Source organism: Theropithecus gelada, chromosome 14, assembly GCF_003255815.1.
Source record: "Theropithecus gelada isolate Dixy chromosome 14, Tgel_1.0, whole genome shotgun sequence".
In the NCBI taxonomy this organism is placed as follows: Eukaryota; Metazoa; Chordata; class Mammalia; order Primates; family Cercopithecidae; genus Theropithecus; species Theropithecus gelada.
In genome coordinates, this window is record NC_037682.1 from 17,473,720 (window position 1) to 17,492,636 (window position 18,917).

The following is an 18,917-nucleotide window of genomic DNA, read 5'->3' on the forward strand; positions in this document are numbered from 1 at the left end:
GCCATTTGTTACAGCAGCCCAGACTGAGTAAGATTTATTTATACACACATACTCGCCCCTTAGAGAGAGGGAAAGGCTACTATAATGATTATTTACCAAGCATGAAGACAGTTCAACGCAAACCAGGATGTGTGTGAATTCACACCACCAAGAGCCTGAGATGTAATCACTACTACTTTGCTTTTGCTCAAACTGCTTTAAAAAACAGGGACCCCAGGCCCACACGAATTCATGAGTCATTTGAGCAAATCAGGCAAAGGGCCCTTCTCCTGGCTGGACCCAGCCCTGGGTGCATGGCTTGATGCAGGGCACACAGGCCAGATTTCAGCCCCTTTCACCCTCTCACGCAAGCTTACCGTGTGCAGGACACCCCACCACTGCCAACCGCACCCATGTAGGAGCCCCTTCCTCCTCCTCCAACTAACCCACCCTCTGGAATCCAAGCCCTCCTCACCCGAGAGCCTCCCGCCTGCCACTCCTGCCAGGTCACTGCGGACCCAATGAAGTCAGGTGGCCTCTCCTACAGCCGCATCCTCCCCACCCACCCCGACGTTAGCAAAACAAGTACAAGGGGAAGGAAGGACACAAATGGACCCTCCTTCAATGTGGATACCACGAAAAGCTGTCATTCCTTACAGACATGGCTTCTCACCGATGTCTTGCCAAAACTTCTAGCCCCGTACAAGTAACACAGCCTGGCCAGTAACTACCGCTAGGTATTCCCAAACGTGTTCCCCTCCCGCTCTTCTCACCAAAGCCTCCAAATATTGGTGAACTTACAGAGTGAAAGTGCTGATACATTACAGCGAGGAAGCAGCAATGTGCATTTCAACAAGCATTTCAACAGAAAGACTGGTACGAATGACGAGGGCAGGCGACAAAACGAAACTCACTTTCTTAACTCAAAGTAGGGGAAAAATAAGCAATGATGATCTATTTTTAAGAGGAAAGTATGACGCCAGTTTGTCTCATCGGCCACCACGCAGAGCTGTGAAAGACGGCGCGAGGCAGTGCCCCGTGCTCACACACGGGCTGCTCCGTGTATCTGATTTCACTTAATGAGAGATGTGCACTGCCCATGGAGTTAAGAAGAAACTGAGCAGATCTGCTCTGTCCAAAATCTCCTCCAGAAAGCTCCCTCTGACATCAAAACTAGTTGTTATGCAAGAAATCACTCAGAATCGTAATCACAGGAGACAGAACACTGTGCTAGGAAACTCTGGCTGCCACCATTTTACAAAGTTCAACCTACTTGTCCTGAACTCTATGGTCTGGGGCTGTCCTTCTGTGCCATTCACTGCCTGGGAATAAATGGTGGCATTGTATCGGGTGCCAGGCTTTAACTCGACAAGCAGGACTTCCGTGTCTCGGGACTGCTGGCTGGAGGATGAGTCCGCAGGTCCCAGGAGGGACTCGCTGTGCACAGGGGTGGTGGGGCTGCCTGCCCGGCTTCTCTCTGTGTTGCTGGCATCTGTTTCAAGCACAGGAGACAAAAAGACATCAACCACAAGAGGGACACATCCCCCATCTTCCTTTGGAGCCCCCCGCCCCATCCGATGGCCATCAGACAGTGGCCACAGTTGGTGCTCCATCAATATCTGCTCCCTTCCTCCTCCAGAGAGAGAAGCAGCCCCATAAAAAGGCCTGATAGCTCCACCTCCATTTGTACTGTTATTCCAGTAGCACCACAGATATCTGGTGCTTCTCTTTCAAACTCTGCTTATTTCAGGTCATTCTCCCTTCTTTGGGACGTTTTCTTCTCCTGTCCCAGCATGGATTTCCAGGGATAGCTCTGTGAAACAGACTTTGCTAATCAGACCCCACTCAAGACACGTTTCCCTGGACCAGACCTTGGCTGGTGGGGCAGCTGCAGGGTGTGAAACGGGGGCAGCTGGGCTCCTTGAGTGTGCAGAGGGAGCTGCTCTGAGAATGAAGCTGATAAACAGAAAGAAGCAGGAGGGAGGGATGAGAATTGCCTCATCTCTTTCTCTAAGGCTTCCCGCTAGCAGGAAAATCCACACGAGACAATAAATTGTTCCTTCTGTCTGAGCTATCCAAAGTCTGGTTTCTGTCACTTGCAAGCAAGGATCCTGACATCCACTCTGCGGCTCTGTTTTCCTAAGTGTACAGGAGGTTAAGTTCCTGTCCTCCTCATGGAGTTAGCCTGGGGATCCTCTACAAATGCTCTGAAATCTGCAAATAACAACGCCAACGTCACCCAGCAGACGTGATAAGTTCCTCTGAAGGCCCAACTTGGGTTGACACAGCTGTTATTTGCTCAACTGAAAGAGAGAAAGCTAAAGGGGCCTCCACTTTCCCGGGTACCAGACTCTAAACAGTTTCAATCCCTATTGCTGTTCTCAGCCCCAATGTGTTCCCCTGTAAAATCAGAACATGTTTCCTTTCTTCCTCATGCAGGTGGGGGATCAAACTAAAATGTGGAGGAAGAGCCCTCTATAAATTCTAAATCTCCATACACATAGAAGAGCAATTTATTTTTTAAAACATTAAGATACTGAAAGTGAGAACCAGTAAGGGAGATGGGAGGTACCCTTTGTAACTCACCCAAGAGCCCTTCTGTGCCCAGGGGGTCTCCCTCTGTCTTATTTGATTGTAGAAGATATGGGTTGATGCTGTATTGAACCCCTGGCTTCAGGCCTGAGATATTGACTGCGAAGTCTTGAGTCGACTCCTCATGGCTTCCAATGCCTTCAAGAAGCACCCGGCAGGAGGCAGTGCCATCGCCATTGCTCCAGGAGAGAGTAGCCTGCCTCACACCAGTGAGGGCAACACGGAGACCAGAAACTGGAATCGGCTCTATTTTAAAAACACAACATGCATTAATGGAATAAGAGATACGCAGTCACCTTCCTTAAGAATGACTGGGGTTCAGTGCTGGCAGCAGGTTTTCAAAGAAAAGAAAAAAAGAAAGAATGAGGTCACTGAGGTCCTGATGTGACTCACTAAAAATACTTCCTTTCTATCACAGTCCAATGCATTTCCATCATTTCACAGCAGGGCTGGGGGAGAAAATAACAACACAGAAAAGAAGCAAAAAACCTTAAAACTGAAATTGTTTAGGATCTACACTGGTCTCCAAGATTAACCCCAATAGTGACTGGACACTCTTCTAAATTGTCCCTTTTAAACAGTAGCATTTAATTACATGTGTTTTAGCTCTCAGGAACAAAGCCTCAACTAAAGTGACTGCCTACTAATCTAAAGGTCTCAATTCAAGACAATGCAAATAACATCATTCTAAATTACCGCGACATTTGAAGTAAGCAGCACATTCGATATCCCAGCCCCAAGGGGATTTTTCAGAAGATATTCCATCTCCACTATGTCCTGGCCCTTCCTCCCATCACCTTACTTGGTTGATGGTAACATAAGTAAACCACTACACCCAAAATGACATGCACTCCCCTCACTTATCCGGTAAGAACACAGAGACCCAGAGAGGCAGGGCGGTTTGCTCAAGAACACACACTCCCAGTAGCAGTGGGGACAGGAGAACCAGGGCTGCAGCTTCACGAACAGAAAAGCACAGGTAGGGCTGCAGATAGAGCCCTGCCTGAGGGCTGCAGGGGTCTGAAGGTGAAGACGTTGGCCTAGATGATTCTAAGGCACCGTCCAGCTCCGAAACAGTGAGATGATTCCTCACAGCACATGTCTCTCATGCAAAGATTTCTAAATCAGGTCAGTCGTGTCTTTTTGTTTTATTAAGTAACGCGGAACCAATCAATTCCCAGCTCGGTGACTGTGGATAGCTGTTATGAACATCACTGCGCCACAGTGGTCTAGAGTTAGACTCCGGGTTCCAGCCCCACCACTTGAAGCTCAGTAACTCTGAGACGCCGGAAGAAACTTAACTTCTCCACATTACAGCGTCTTCCGCTGCAGCCCCCAGGGTTACTGTGAGGACAAAATAACAGTAAGGACAGCGAGGCACACGGTCCGTGCTCAATACGCAGCAGCTGACGGACCTGCTCCAATGCAGCCCTGCGCTCGGGGCTGTAAGGCAGATAAAGACGCTCAGCCCCTCTACCGGTGCTTCCTGCCCCTCCGCATCCCCTTTCCCACGGCCACCCCCTCGGGCTCACCTTGTCCTCATCACCATTTCCAAGTTCTGTGCTCTTTTCTCTCATTCTCATATCTTCTGTCATCTCTCTGTGCTCTCCTTCTTTTCCTCTCTTTCACAAGGTAACAGAGCAAACCTTTACAGCAGGTTCCCCCCGCTCCCCCACAAAATAGGGCTCTGAGGAGCTCCAGGAGTTTTGTGAGGGTGCCCGTGACACCCGTTTCTTTGGCTCTTTTCTCTCCAGCTCTTTTTGTTTTTACTTACTGAGCTCCTGGGCAAGGTTTTGTTTAAAGAAATAGTTTCCTGACTAAAAATGTTGGAAGCCACTGGTTTTGTGTTTGCTGCTCCATGCTGGACCTCGTTCACCTCCAGCCGTGGGGGCTCCAAGAGCTCAGGCGCCCATGGGCGACTCCAGCCCCTGAGATCACACCCCTCAGCCCCCCAGGTCAGAAAACTAACAGAGGACCTCTTTTTTCAATTTTTGGTTCTCTTCACCTTAAAAAAGAGTTTCTCCACCTGTTTTTTAAAATGTTTGGTTCTTTTCAGCTTAAACAAAGAGCTAAGTTTGCAGCTCTAATAGATGGCTTAGGCACTGACATCTAAGATAAATCAAAATCTAAACTATCAAATCTGAATTAAAATTTAAATATCATCAAGCTCTTATTTCATTTGAAACACACACTTCTCTATAAAATACACCAAACTTCCCTGCCCAACAGAAACTCTCGGGGCATACAAACACAGCATCAATTTCCTGGGAGCTTAAAAGGCTGGTAATTACCATGAAAACACGTTTTTAAGGAAGTCTCTACTCCTGAGTCTTAACAGAAAAGTAGGTATTAACCAACAATAACGGAAGATTTTTAAAACCACACAGAAGTAGTCAGAACTTCCCAAAACACAGAGGGCCTTCATACTGAATGATGTGGCCACCAGAAATCCGAGGCTTGCAACAACACAGCACCTTTTCTCCTCTTCTAGTTTATGAAAACCACTCTCTTCCCAACAGGCAACTTGAATGGACAAGGCCCTAGAATACAGGATAATACGAAATGGTTTGTCATCATCCCTGGGAGCCAGTCATCTTACCTGTGACGACATCTATGACTCTGGGATCTCCCCAAGTCTCATTGCCTGTTCCTGGAGTGATGGAGAACACATATGAAGTTCCAGGACGTAAGCCTGTGATGTTACACCATGGTCGATACACAACAGTAACTGCTGTCTCATTTTCCATCTCATTCTTTACCACACACTTGTACTCGGAAGCAGCTGAGTCGTTACTTTTCCAGGTTAAGATCACATTGGTTGGACTGATGGAAACAGCTTTAATGTCAAACACAGGACTGGGCCCTATATTGTTTTCAAAAAAAAAAAAAAATTAATGCACTTCAAAAAGAAATGTAAGAGTGAGGTCTGCTCTATATGTCTAGTTTCCAGAAGTGACTTTCCAATCACAGAGTTTTATCTCTTTGCTTTCTAGACTTCCCTGCACCACAATTTATTTAAATCCATATGCATACATGTATGTATGTATGTTAGTAAAACAGAAGCCTTTGGAACAGAAGCAAAACTGATAGAAGTTGGTCATGTTGGCTGTGACTTAAAAATGGGGTTAAGTCTGTATAGAAGCTGATACAAAAAGAGACCAAACTTTGGGAGGCCAAGGCGGACGGATCCCCTGAGATCACGAGTTCAAGACCAGCCTGGCCAACATGGTGAAACCCCATCTCTACTACAAAAATACAAAAATTAGCTGGGCGTGGTGGCAGGCGCCTGTAATTCTAGCTACTCGGGAGGCTGAGGCAGGAGAATCACTTGAACCCGGGAGGTGGAGGTTGCAGTGAGCCGAGATCGCGCCACTGCACTTCCAGCCTGGGTGACAAGACCGAGACTCCGTCTCAAAATTAAAAAAAAAGAGATCAAAGATGCAAAATGAGTCCATCTCCCCATTCTCAGAAAACGCTGCATGATGCAGAAGCACATGCTAACTTTTTTGCCAAACTCTGACATCTAGAAGGAAGCTCAGTGGTTTTCTGACATAAAGATAGCAGGGGCAGAGCAGCATAAAAAGAAAAGAACTGGTCTTGGAACCCAGATCGGGGATTAAAGACCTGCTCCATCCATTAGCTGTGTGGCCTAGAATTAGTCCCTTCAAACCTCTCCGTCTCCAATTCCTCTGTTGACAGCTCTAGCACACCACACTAAACACAATGAATTATTATTGAACCACCATGATACGATAAACAAGGGACAAGATTTGGACATTAGAAATCTGGTTTCAGGGTCTAATTCTGCTAGTCGCTCACCGTGCAATTTTACTCAAAGTAATCTCACCTCTCTGAACCTTAGTTTCATCATCTTAGATGTACAAGATCGTAAACCAGTGGAAGCCATCAGGGTTACTAACTGTAGAACTACCAAATGCATGCATCCTAATTAAGCTGAAGACTGAGGAGTAATAACCAGAAACTGAAGAGTAAAACCCAGGTGATACGGCCATCATTCTCAAGGAGCTTGGGACTAATCCCAAAGGAGTAAAGATGGCATAAGTGTTACCATCTTGGTATGTGCATGGAAAGTGTGCCTCACCTGGCTCATGGAATATACAAACATTCATCCAATCAATAAAAAAAACTGCAGGAAGCCAGGCACACTGGCTCATGCCTGTAATCCCAGCACTTTGGGAGGCTGAGGCAGGCAGATCACTTGAGGTCAGGAGTTTGACACCAGCCTGGCCAACATGGTGAAACCCTGTCTCTACCAAAAATACAAAAATTAGTTGGGTATGGTGGCAGCCACCTGTGATCCCAGCTACTCAGGAGGCTGAGGCAGGAGAATCGCTTGAACCCAGGAGGCGGAGGTTGCAGTGAGCCAAGATCGCGCCACTACACTCCAGCCTGGGCAACAGAGCGAGACTCTGTCTCAAAAGAAAAAAATTAATTAATTAATTAAAAAGGCAGGAGAAGAAACAAGAGAAGGGAAAATGGAACAAGCAGGGAAGGATCCTGTGGCCCACAATTCAACAAACACCATGCCAGAAGGCCCCTCCAGGCTTGAGTGTCCTCTTTATAAAGTGACATGTTCACAGAGTCAGAGTGGCATATTTGGAAGATGATCACAGCTGCTCCCATTTACAATCAATAACAATGATGGTGACGAGGATAATGATAAAACAGTAACAATAGTTGCAGTGGTACAGGTAGCAAGAACAGCAGCACTCCTTTTGAGAGGCCAACCATGTCCCAGGTGCTGTACAGTATGTTCTCATTTACGCCTCACAACAACTTCATGAGAAAAGTATGGCACCATTTTTTTTTTTTTTTTTTTTTTTTTTGAGACAAAGTTTTGCTCATCACCCAGGCTGGAGTGCAATGGCACAATCTCAGCTCACCGCAACCTCTGCCTCCCAGGTTCAAGCGATTCTCCTGCTTCAGCCTCCGGAGTAGCTGGGATTACAGGCGCCTGCCACCATGCCCGGCTAATGGCACCATTTTATAGAAGGAGAAATGCTTTAAGAAGTAAATTTTATTGATTCACACAGGAATTCTGGGAAGGTTTTGGAAAAGCAAGTTCTTAAGTTCAGAAAAGAAAGCACAGTTAACAGTATTTTTTGGTCAAATGTTTTTTCTGCATCTGCTGAAATGATCGTATGGTTTCTGTCCTTCATGCTGTTAACATGGTGTAGCACATTTATTGTTTTGCACAAGTTGAACCCTTTTTGCATTTCTTGGAAGAATCCCACTTGATCATGGTGAATGATCTCTTTAATATGCTGTTAAATTAGGTTTGCTAGTATTTGATTAAAGATTTTTGCATCTTGGCCTGTAGTGTTTTGGGTTGTAGCCTTGTCTGGTTTTGGTATCAAGGTAATGCTGGTCTTGTTAAATGAGTTTGGAAGTATTCTCTTCCTCAATTTTTGGAAGCATTTGAGAAGAATTGTCCTTAGACCTTCTTTAAATGTTTGGCAGAGGACTGGGTGCAGTGGCTCACACCTGCAATCCCAGCACTTTGGGAGGCCAAGGTGGGGAGGTCACTTGAGGCTGGGAGTTCAAGACCAGCTGGGCAACATAGTGAGACCCCATCTTTACAAAAAAATTTTAAAAGTTAGCTGGATGTAGTGGTGCACACCTATAGCACACCCAGGTACTCGTGACACTAAGGCAGAAGGATCATTTCAGCCCAGGAGTTCAACTTACAGTGATCTATGATCACACCACTGCACTTCAGCCTGGGTGACAGAGGGAGACACTGTCTCTTAGAATAATAATAATAATAAATAGAAATGGGAGATGTTCTGTTACTGATTCAATCTCCTAACTCATTATTAGATTATTCAGATTTTCTGTTTCTTCATAATTCAATCATAGTAAATGGTATATGGCAAGGAATTTATCCATTTCTTCTAGGTTATCCAATTTGTTGGCATATAATTGTTCATAATTGTTCCTTTGTATTTCTGTGGTATCAGTTTATAATGTCTCTCATTTCTGATTTTCTTTGAGTAGTGTCTCTTTTTTCTTAGTCTAGCTAAAGCTTTGTCAATATTCTTTATCTTTTCAAAAAAACAACTTAGTTTATTGATCTTTTCTATTGTTTTTCTAGTGCCTATTTCATTTATTTCAGCTTTGACTTTTATTATTTTGTTTCTTTTACTAATTTGAAGATTAGTTTGTTCTTGTTGTTCTAGTTCCTTAACGTGCCACATCAGGTTTTTTACTTGAGGGTTTTGTTTTTTGCTTTTTTCAGACAGGTTCTCAATACCCAGGCTGGAGGTGTGAGCTTGCTTTATATATATATAGATATAGATATAGATATAGATAGATGGAATCTTGCTCTGTTGCCCAGGCTGGAGTGCAGTGGTGTGATCTCGGCTCACTGTAATCTCTGCCCTCTGGGTTCAAGCAATTCTCCTGCCTCAGCCTCCCTAGTAGCTGGGATTACAGGTGTGTGTCACTACACCTGACTAATTTTTGTATTTTTAGCAGAGACGGGGTTTCACCATGTTGGCCAGGCTGGTGTCGAACTCCTGACCTCAAGTGATCCACCCACCTCGGCCTCCCAAAGTTCTGGGATTACAGGCATGAGCCACCATGCCCAGGGAGCTTTCTTCTTTGATGTAGGAGTTTATTGCTGTCAACCTTCTTGGAAGGGTTGCTTTTGGTGTATCCCATAGGCTTTAGTATATTGTGTTTCCATTTTCATTGGCTTCAAGAAATTTTTTAATTTCCCCTTTAATTTCTTCACTGACCCATTGATTGTTCAGGGGCATCTGTGACAAAACAATTAACAATAGTTACTATGGGAGATGGCAAGATCAGCATCACCCCTATAGGGGACCTGACCATGTCCCAGATCCTGTACTAGGGCTGTACAAGCATTTTCTAATTTATGTCTCACAGTAACTTCATGAAGGTGGTTATGGCACCATCTTAAAGAAGAAGAAGAAATATGTTAACAAATTTGCTTAAGAAGTAATGTTTGTCTCAAGATAATTTTTAGTTTCCCTTTTAATTTCATCATCAACCCATTAGTTGTTCAGGAGCATGTTGTTTAATTTCCATACATCTGTGAATTTTCTGAAGTTCCTCCTGTTATTTATTTCTAGTTTGATGCCATCATCAGAAAAGGCATTCAATATGATTTCACACTTCTTAAATCTGTTAAGACTTGTTTTGTGGTCTAACATATGATCTACCTGGAGAATGTTCCAAGTGCAATTGAAAAGTGTATATTCTGTAGCTGTTGGATGGAATATTCTGCATATGTCTGATACATCCATTTGGTCTAAACTGTAGTTTAAGTCTGATGCTTCCTTATTGATTTCCTGTCTGGATCATCATCCACTGCTGGAAGTAAGGTATCGGTTGCATTGCAGTCAATCTCTCCATTCAGATCCATTAATATGTGCTTTATATATTTAGGCATTCCAATGCTGGTTACATATATATTTACAATTGTTAAGACTTCTTGATTAATTGATCCCTTTATCATTATAAAATGATGTTTGTTGTCTCTATTAAAAGTTTTGAACTTAAAGTTTATTTTATCTGATATAAGGATAGCTACTCCTGGCTCTCTTTAGATTTCCATTAGCATGCAGTATCTTTTTCCATCCCTTCACTTTCAGTCTAGGCATGTCCTTGCAGGTGAGGTGAGTCTCTTGTAAACAGCATATTATTGAGTTTGCTTTTTTTTTTTTTTTTACCCATTCACGCACTCTATGTCTTTTGACTGGAGAATTTAAACCCTTTACTTTCAAGGTTTCTATTGATAGGTAAGAACTTACTACTGCCATTTGGTTGTTTTCTAGACTTTTTGTTCCTTTTGTCCTCTCTTACTATCTTCTTTTGAGGTTAAGTGATATTCTCTAGTAGCATGTTTTGATTCCTTGCTTTTTAATTTTTGTGTATCTACTAAAGGTTCTTCTTTGTGGTTACCATGAGGCTTATAAAAAGAATCTTATAGTTATAACAAGTTATTTTATGCTGGTGACAACTTTGATCACATGCACAAAAACTGACCTCTACACTTCTAGTCCATTCCCCCCCCTCACATTATTAATTGTCTATGTCACCATTTACATCTTTTTATATGCATATCCCCCCGCAAGTTACTGTAGTTATTATTTTTTAAGTATTATCTATTAATTTTCATACTAAAGATACGTATGACCATTACAGTATTCATGTATTCTGAATCTGGCTGTGTATTTTACTAGTCTTATCCTTTCATATGTTTTCAATTAATCATTAGTGTCCTTTTCTTTTGGCTTAAAAACGCTCTTTAGTATTTCTTATAAGATATGTCTAGTGGTGATGAACTCCCTCAGCTTTTGTTTCTCTGGGAAAGTCTTTTATCTCATCTTCATTTTTGAAGGCCAGTTCTGCTGGGTATAGTAATCTTGGTTGGCAGGTTGTTTTCTTTCAGCACTGTGAATATATCATCCCACTCTCTCCTGACCTGTAAGTTTCTGCTGAGAAGTCTGCTGCTAGCTAAAGTGGAGCTCCCTTATATGTTATTTGCTTCTTTTCTCTTTTTGCTTTCCAAATCCCCATTATCTGTGATGTTTGACAGTGTGATTATGTTCTGGAGTAGTCTTGTTTGAATTGACTCTGATTGGGGTCATTTTTCATTCCCATACCGGATATTTATCTTTCTCCAGGTTTGGAGAGTTTTCTGCTACTATTTCTTTAAATAAGCTTTCTACCTCTTTATCTTTCTTTTCCTCTAGATGAACTCCGATTCAAACACTACCTCTTTTGATGCTGTCCCATAAATCCTATAGGCATTCTTCATTCCTTTTTATCCACTTTTTCTTTTTCCTCCTCTGACTGTATATTTTCAAATAATCTGTCTTTAGGTTCAAAGATTATTCTTCTGCTTGATCAATTCTACTCTTGGTGCTCTCTACTACATTTTTCATTTTGTTCAAAGTATTTTTTAGCTTCAGAATTTCTGTTTGCTTCTCTGTTAATTATCTCAATCTAGTCACTTATTGTTTTCCTCATTTCTTTGAATTATTTATCTGTATTTTCTTAAAGTTTGCTAGGCTTCCTTAAAACATGTATTTTGAATTCTCTGCCAGACAGTTCATACATCTCCCATCTCTTTATGGTCAACCACTTGCACTTTATTTTGTCTCTCTAGTAATACCATGTTTGCCTGATTATTCTTGATCTTTGTGACTCTCTGTTGATGTCTGCACATTTGAAGAAGTAGGTTCTTATTCCAGTCATTGTAGATTGGCTTCCTCTGGATATGCCCTTCAACAGTAAGCCTGTCCAGAGATTTCTGGGCAGACTCTCTGGTATGGTCCCAACCCCTAGGACTACAATGGCCACTGAAGTACTAGGGGGTGCCCTAAGCCCAAATTTTTGTAACAATACTTAACATAAGCTCCCTAGGAATTTCTTTTATTTATTTACTTTTTTTTTTTTTGAGACAGAGTCTCACTCTATCAGGAGTGCAGTGGCACCATCTCCACTCACTGCAACCTCCACCTCCTGAGTTCAAGCAATTCTCTTGCCTCAGCCTCCCAAGTAGCTGGGATTACAGGCACGCACCACCACACCCAGCTAACTTTTGTATTTTTAGTAGAGATAGGATTTTGCCATGTTGGCCAGGCTGGTCTCAAACTCCCAACCTCAGATGATCACCTGCCTTAGCCTCCCAAAGTGCCGGGATTACAGGCGTGACCCACTGTGCCCAGCCCCCTAGCAATTTCTAAAAGTTTCTCATATTACCCTAGAAATAATTCAATGATTTAACTGTGTATGTGAAATGATACTATCAATACTTTTAGAACTAACAAAACTATTGTATCACAATGTTTTTTATGAAAAAAATGTAAATAATTTAAATAATCTACCTTCTCAACAACAGGGGAGTAGTTAAATAATTTACAATGCTTCTAGACAAGTAATTATTCAACACTGTGGTCTCAGGGCCCTTCTAACTGCTTAAGAATTATTAAGGCTCTTGGAGAATTTTTGTTTATATGGGTTATCTTGATTAATATTTACCATACTGTATTATAAATTAAAATGATAAAGTTTTTTAAACATAACAATACAAAAGCATACATTCCATTAGCTGTTAGAGTGACAGCATCATCCCATATCATATAGAATCTGCAAAACTCCACTGTACACTCATGATAAAATGAGAGTAAAAAAGCCAAATAACATGTTAGTAGTATTATGATAATACCCAGAAATACCTTGAAAGAATCTAGGAGACCCCTAGAGATCTCTGAACCACAGTTTTAGAATCACTGATCTAACCCAGGTCTCAGCAATGTTTTTCTGTAAGGGCCAGAGAATAAATATTTCAGGTTTTACAAGCCACATATTCTCCATTGCCACTACTCAATTCTAGCATGAAAGCAGCCATAGGCAGACTCAATAAAACTTTACTTACAAAAACAGGAAGTGAGCCATATTTGGCCCAAGAACCATTATTATCTACCAACCCTGATTTAGACATCAGAATGCCAGGCAGGTATTAAAACTGTCCTGTAGAAATGTACATACTAACAGAGAAGAATACTTGTAATATATTGTTGAGAAACTACATGTAAAGGATGACCTTGATACTTGTAAAACAAAATAAAACGTATATATATGTATATACATACGCACACAGGCACGTACACATCTTAAAATTGTAAAACTCGTATATCAAGTGATCAGTGGTTATCTCCAGTTAATGATTTACTTGTTATTCTTTTCTTCTTGTCTATATTTTACATAATAAATATGCATTACTATCATTATAAAAATTGTTTTAAAGATTTTCTTAGGTAATTGAAAGAAGAACAATATTTGGAAAACATGACATTTTAAATTATACTGATTTCCTTTAAGAAACATGACTGCTCGGCAGAAAAGCCCATGCTTACCAGTAGCACTGGGAGTTTTTTGAGATGCTCCATCAGTCCCATTAGATCCTTGTTCAGGTGTTCTTAAACTATCATTGGCTCCAGAGTCTTCGCCACCCTCACTGGTATTTGTTGGCACCTGAGGTGTTCCAGTTCCATTCAGTATGTAAAAGGATGCTGCTTCACTGCTGATCTGGGTTACGCCACTTTCCGCTGTGGCAACAGTTGTTACTGAAGGGTCACGAGTTGGACCAGGGGCTATGCAAAGATAATAAACAATTAGATTAAAAATACATTTCTCCAGGAGACAGGGATGCCCCACCTCACAAACTATTTACTCTGAAATGAAATGCAAACTTAGGAAAACTGATCCCTCTCTTTCTCTTCTTTGTATCATCACCTACAACATGAGCCCCCTCAGGAACTGCTGTTTCTGGCCACTTGGAGAGTACCTGGCCATGAGAGTGCAGAAGCTCCGTGCTTATATTGCACACAGTCATTCACAGGAAATGAGAGGAGGCGTGAGCTCCTGTGGCCAAGGGCTTAGGCTCTGGAGGAGAACCTTGGCCACACTGGCCACTTTATTTTGAATGCATTACTAGTCTCCCAGAGTCTCTGTTCAGGGAGGTGCAGCAGAGACCACTCTTGACTCCCCCAACTCCATTCTCCCATTTTCCCTTCATCATACTCCTGGAGATTTTTGGCCCCGTGTGTGCATGGCTGTTGGGAACAAAGACTACATTTCCCAGCCTCCCATGCAGCTAGATGTTGCACGTGACTAAGTTCTGTCCAACAGAGTGTGACCAGACGTTCTGTCTGACTTCTAGGAAGAGTCCTTAAAGGGTGGAGCACAACCTTCTGTCCTTCCTCCTTCTTAAACCTGTAGTGTGGATGCAATGACTGGAGCTCACGCTGCCTGGCTTCCAACACTACAGCAGTGGCTGCAGCTTCCTGATCCCAGAATCACAGCTCAGAACATACACCCCTGGATCGAGCAACTACAGCAGGGACTCCCCTGATTCCTCCCTGTGCTGTCTGTGACCAAGGTGGTGACTCTCCACGGGGTCAGTTCTGCAGCCTTAGTCTGGGAGTCATTTCCCAGGGCTAGGCCTAAAGCCTGCTCCCCAGCTGTTATGAGCTGACTTGTGCTCCCCCACCCCCAAATTCGTATGTTGAAGTCCTAACCCCCAAGACCTTGATCTTATTATAGCAGCCCTGGCAAACTAATACAGCAGCCCTTCCAATGACTCTGTAAACTCTCACTTCCCAGGGTAAACCCTTTCAGTTAAAATAGCTCATGGTTTTTGTTTCCCACAACTGAGCCCTGGCCAACATTCTACGATCTACGGTAGATGTCTGCATAGAAGTGTTCTTCTGTAGCCCTGATTCAAGCCTGTACAAGGTACCCACCAGTTTATTTATTAAACTAATTAACAGGAAGAAAAACCAATGGCAGAACTCTTCCCATTGTTTGCACAGGCTCTAATTACCATTATTAATTGAGATTTGCTTTATTAGAGGGTTTCAGCAAGATCTGACCTTGTGTATGCTTCCATGAGTACAATCTAATTATTTTATCTCCATTTTATCTCACAAACTGAGATTTTACCAATCAGGAAAAAAAGGTTCCCAAATGTTGGGAAGAAACAAAAGCCACTGTTTTTTTTTTTTTTCCCCTAAAAGGTACATTTTTTAAAACTACCAACTACTATTATCTTTAATTCTTTTTTTTTTTTTTTAAACAGAGTTTCACTCTTGTTGCCCAGGCTGGAGTGCAATGGCATGATCTCAGCTCACTGCAGCCTCCACCTCCCGGGTTCAAGTGATTCTCCTGCCTCAGCCTCCCAAGTAGCTGGGATTACAGGCGCGTGCCACCACGCCTGGCTAATTTTTTGGTATTTTTAGTAGAGACGGCGTTTCACCATGTTGACCAGGCTGATCTAGAACTCCTGAATTTAGGTGATTTGCCTGCCTCGGCCTCCCAAATTGCTGGGATTACAGGCGTGAGCCACTGCAACCAGGCTTCAATTCTTATAGAAACGTTTTATGACCAAAAAATTAGTAAGACCAGATTGTCGGGGCCAAAAAATAAATAAATAAATAAATAATCCCGGGATGGATGGTGCCTTCAACTGAATATATTTAAGCTTCCGTAAAAAACTTGTAGTCATATCCTTATTTTTCTCATTTTATTACAGACCAGGGAATGAACCAGCACTGTCAGCAGTTGGGACTCAGCCCTGTACATGAAAGCAAAACATGCAGGAGTCCAGGTCTCGTTTTCCAAAGGTTATGCCAACCTTGCACACCATTCTTTAAATGTAGCAATGTAGCAACACAAGAAAATACTTAAAGGATAACAGTATATAAACAATATACAAATACTGTATTACAATTTCAACTAAGTTAAATCGCCCACAAATGGGGCTTGAAAAAAATTACAGAAAATATAAATTTTCATCATGATTGCACAATTAATTAAAACGGTGAAACCCTGTCTCTACTAAAAATACAAAAAATTAGCCAGGTGTGCTGGCGGGCGCCAGTAGTCCCAGCTACTCGGGAGGCTGTGGCAGGAGAATGGCGTGAACCCAGGAGGCGGAGCTTGCAGTGAGCCGAGATTGCGCCTCTGCACTCCAGTCTGGGTGACAGAGCGAGACTCCGTCCCCCCTTCCAAAAAAAAAAAAAAAAAAATTTCTTTCATTTTTGTTTCCACCCTTACTCCTACTTCTAAAGAAAAACTGGGGCCGGGCGTGGTGGCTCGCGCCTGTAATCCCAGCACTTTGGGAGGCCGAGGCGGGCAGATCACCTGAGGTCAGGAGTTCAAGACCAACATGGGGAAGCCCCGTCTCCACTAAAAATATAAAAAATTAGCCGGACATGGTGGCACGTGCCTGTAATCCCAGCTACTTGAGAGGCTGAGGCAGGAGAATCGCTTGAACCCGGGAGGCGGAGGTTGCAGTGAGCCAAGATAGCACCACTGCACTCCAGCCTCGGCAACAGAGCAAGACTCCGACTAAAAAAAAAAAAAAAAAAAGGAAGAAAAGAAAAGAAAAGAGAAAAATTGGAAACCGAGCAGGTTTTATTTAATAAATTAGCATTAGCATTTTCACATTGCTGTTAATGTTGCTATGTGTCCATCAGGGGGCAGTAGCGAACAACACAAGAATGGAAAGGAAAACGGTACTCACGGTCACCTGCGCACAGGATCTGAAACAGAAAAAGAAAACGGAAGTCAGCAGATTCATTCAGCCATGGAAAATGCAAATCAGAAATAAAGCAGTTGAGGATTTAATAATGGGGGTGGGGTGGTAAGAAGCACATTAAGCAAAGGTCGGCTGGTCAGGGTTAGGGCGTCCTGGGACATTAAACACAAGGAATCATTGGAACCTCGGGTCAATTACAAAGGATTAACTGGGTTATGTGGGGGCTGGCGGCTGCTGACTCCCAGTGCCCAGTGCTTCTCCCCAGACACATCCCCCCACCTCCAGCCCTCTCCCCAGAGCAACTCCCCAGGTCAGCACCTCCCTCCACCCACTGTGTGATGAGTTGAAGCAGAAGGACACAGAAGCAGACACCAGATTGTTGGGGCCAAAAAAGGGCAGTTGGGTGGGTGGGAGGGGGTAACAAGACCAGCACACCCCTTCCCCAGACCCACTTCCCAGTCCTGACAGCACGGTGGAAACCAGATGTGCAGCAGAAGAAATCCACTGGGTTTGGGATTTTCACCGTACAAAAATTCATCTTTTTCTATCAGTAGGTGGCAGTAAAATTTTTTAATCACATGTCAAGCAGCTTTGGGAAGAATTAGTGTTTGACACACAAGAGGCCTTAAAGGTTTAGCTGACAGTGTCAGCTGGGGAAGGCAGCAGCCCTCAAGGATATTCATTGTGATCCCTAATTATTTCCCTCTACTTTAAAAACCTAAAGTGATTCAAGGTTGTATACTCTACTGTTTCATAAACACATCTTTTTGGCGAATAGAATTTTTTTTTTTTTTTAAGTAGGATTGTCACAAAGAATAAAATAATCAAAAAGGACCCCAGTGGAAAAAACCATCCTCCTACTTTCCATGACACTTAGAATAAAATTCAAACCCAACCACAACCCACCAGCCCCTCTGGTCTCACTGCCCACTCACATTCTCCAAACTGATTCTCCCCTAGAGCCTTTACATATTTACTCCCTCCCACAAACACACTCTGCCCAGACCTTTTCATGGCCTGCCCAAAACGCCACCTCCTTGGCAAGTCCTTCTCCAAGCAGCCATGGAAACCAACAGCCCTCACTCTCCATCCATCACTGACTCCTCCAACCACACTGTGCACTCCATGAGAATAGAGACCTTGTCTGTGCCCCGTGGCTAGAATGGTGGACACAGTAGGCGCTCCATAAATGGCACTGGAAGGAAAGAACAAACCCAGAGGGAAAAGTCTTGCCCCAAGGTCCTCCAACTCTAACTTCCCATTCCCATCTTTCACCCTACTGTCAAGTCCTTCACATCTCGGGCCTACCATTTTTCAGCTCATCTTTCTCCTCCAGCCCCTGCCCTTCAATCTATGCTGAGCCTCAATCCACAGTCTATGATGAATCATAGGAGAGAGGGAGAAAAAAGAGAAGTCAATAGCTAGGCAAGTCACACAGGGCAGCAAATATTTTTTTGCCCAGTTAGGGGAAAGATTAAAGTAAAAGCACCGTGGGAGGCTATACTTGGAAACGCATTCTGCAGATAAAAAGGAACTCTAACTTACTAAGTACCTACTATGTAACAGGCACTGTGCTAGGCTTTTTACATCCCTTGTCTCAGCACAGAACCATGGAGTGATGGCTAAGAGCTGGGACCTGAACTTAGACCACCTGAAGGAAGTCGTTCACTGCTTCTGGCCATGTGACTGTGGGCAGGCAGCTTGCTTAATTAACCTCTCTGTCCCTCCCTGTCTGTATCTGCCAATGGGACGATCCCTGCTTTAACAAGAGTTAAGTTAAATGATCTATTTGCGCTGCTGTTGTCACCATCATCATCCTTACCTCTTCACAGCAACCCTGTGAGGCACTTTTATACCCATTTTACAGATAACACCACTGAGGCTCAGATCCTCCTGATTGAAACCAATGTGTAATCTGAAGCTCATACTCTCCCCAGCATTGTTTTCCAAAGTATTTTCTGAATAATTTATTTTTATAATTTTTTTTTTTTAAGAGACAAGGTCTCACTCTGTCACAGGCTGGAGTGCAGTGGTACAACCACAGCTCACTGCATCCTTGATCTCACATGCTCAAGCGATCCTCCCACCTAAGCCTCCCAAGTAGCTGGGACTACAGGCATGCACCACCACACCCAGCTAATTTTTTTATTTTTGTATGGGGACAGGATCTCACTTTGTTGCCCAGATTGGTCACAAGCTCCTGGGCTCAAGCAAGCCTCCCACCTTGGCTTCCCAAAGTGCTGAGATT

At 43.2% G+C, this 18,917-nt stretch overlaps 1 protein-coding gene across 1 annotated transcript in view; it reads right to left on the minus strand.

Moving 5' to 3' along the window:
* The window catches only part of PTPRJ (protein tyrosine phosphatase, receptor type J), a 187,253-nt gene that overhangs the window by 40,828 nt on the left and 127,508 nt on the right, over nt 1-18,917 (minus strand). The window contains exons 2-6 of the mRNA XM_025357782.1: nt 16,655-16,673; nt 13,485-13,721; nt 5,171-5,434; nt 2,566-2,817; nt 1,253-1,471 (exon numbers count right to left, since the gene is read on the minus strand). Of these exons, the coding sequence (XP_025213567.1) occupies nt 1,253-1,471; nt 2,566-2,817; nt 5,171-5,434; nt 13,485-13,721; nt 16,655-16,673 (991 nt within the window). The remainder of the gene's footprint in view (nt 1-1,252; nt 1,472-2,565; nt 2,818-5,170; nt 5,435-13,484; nt 13,722-16,654; nt 16,674-18,917) is intronic.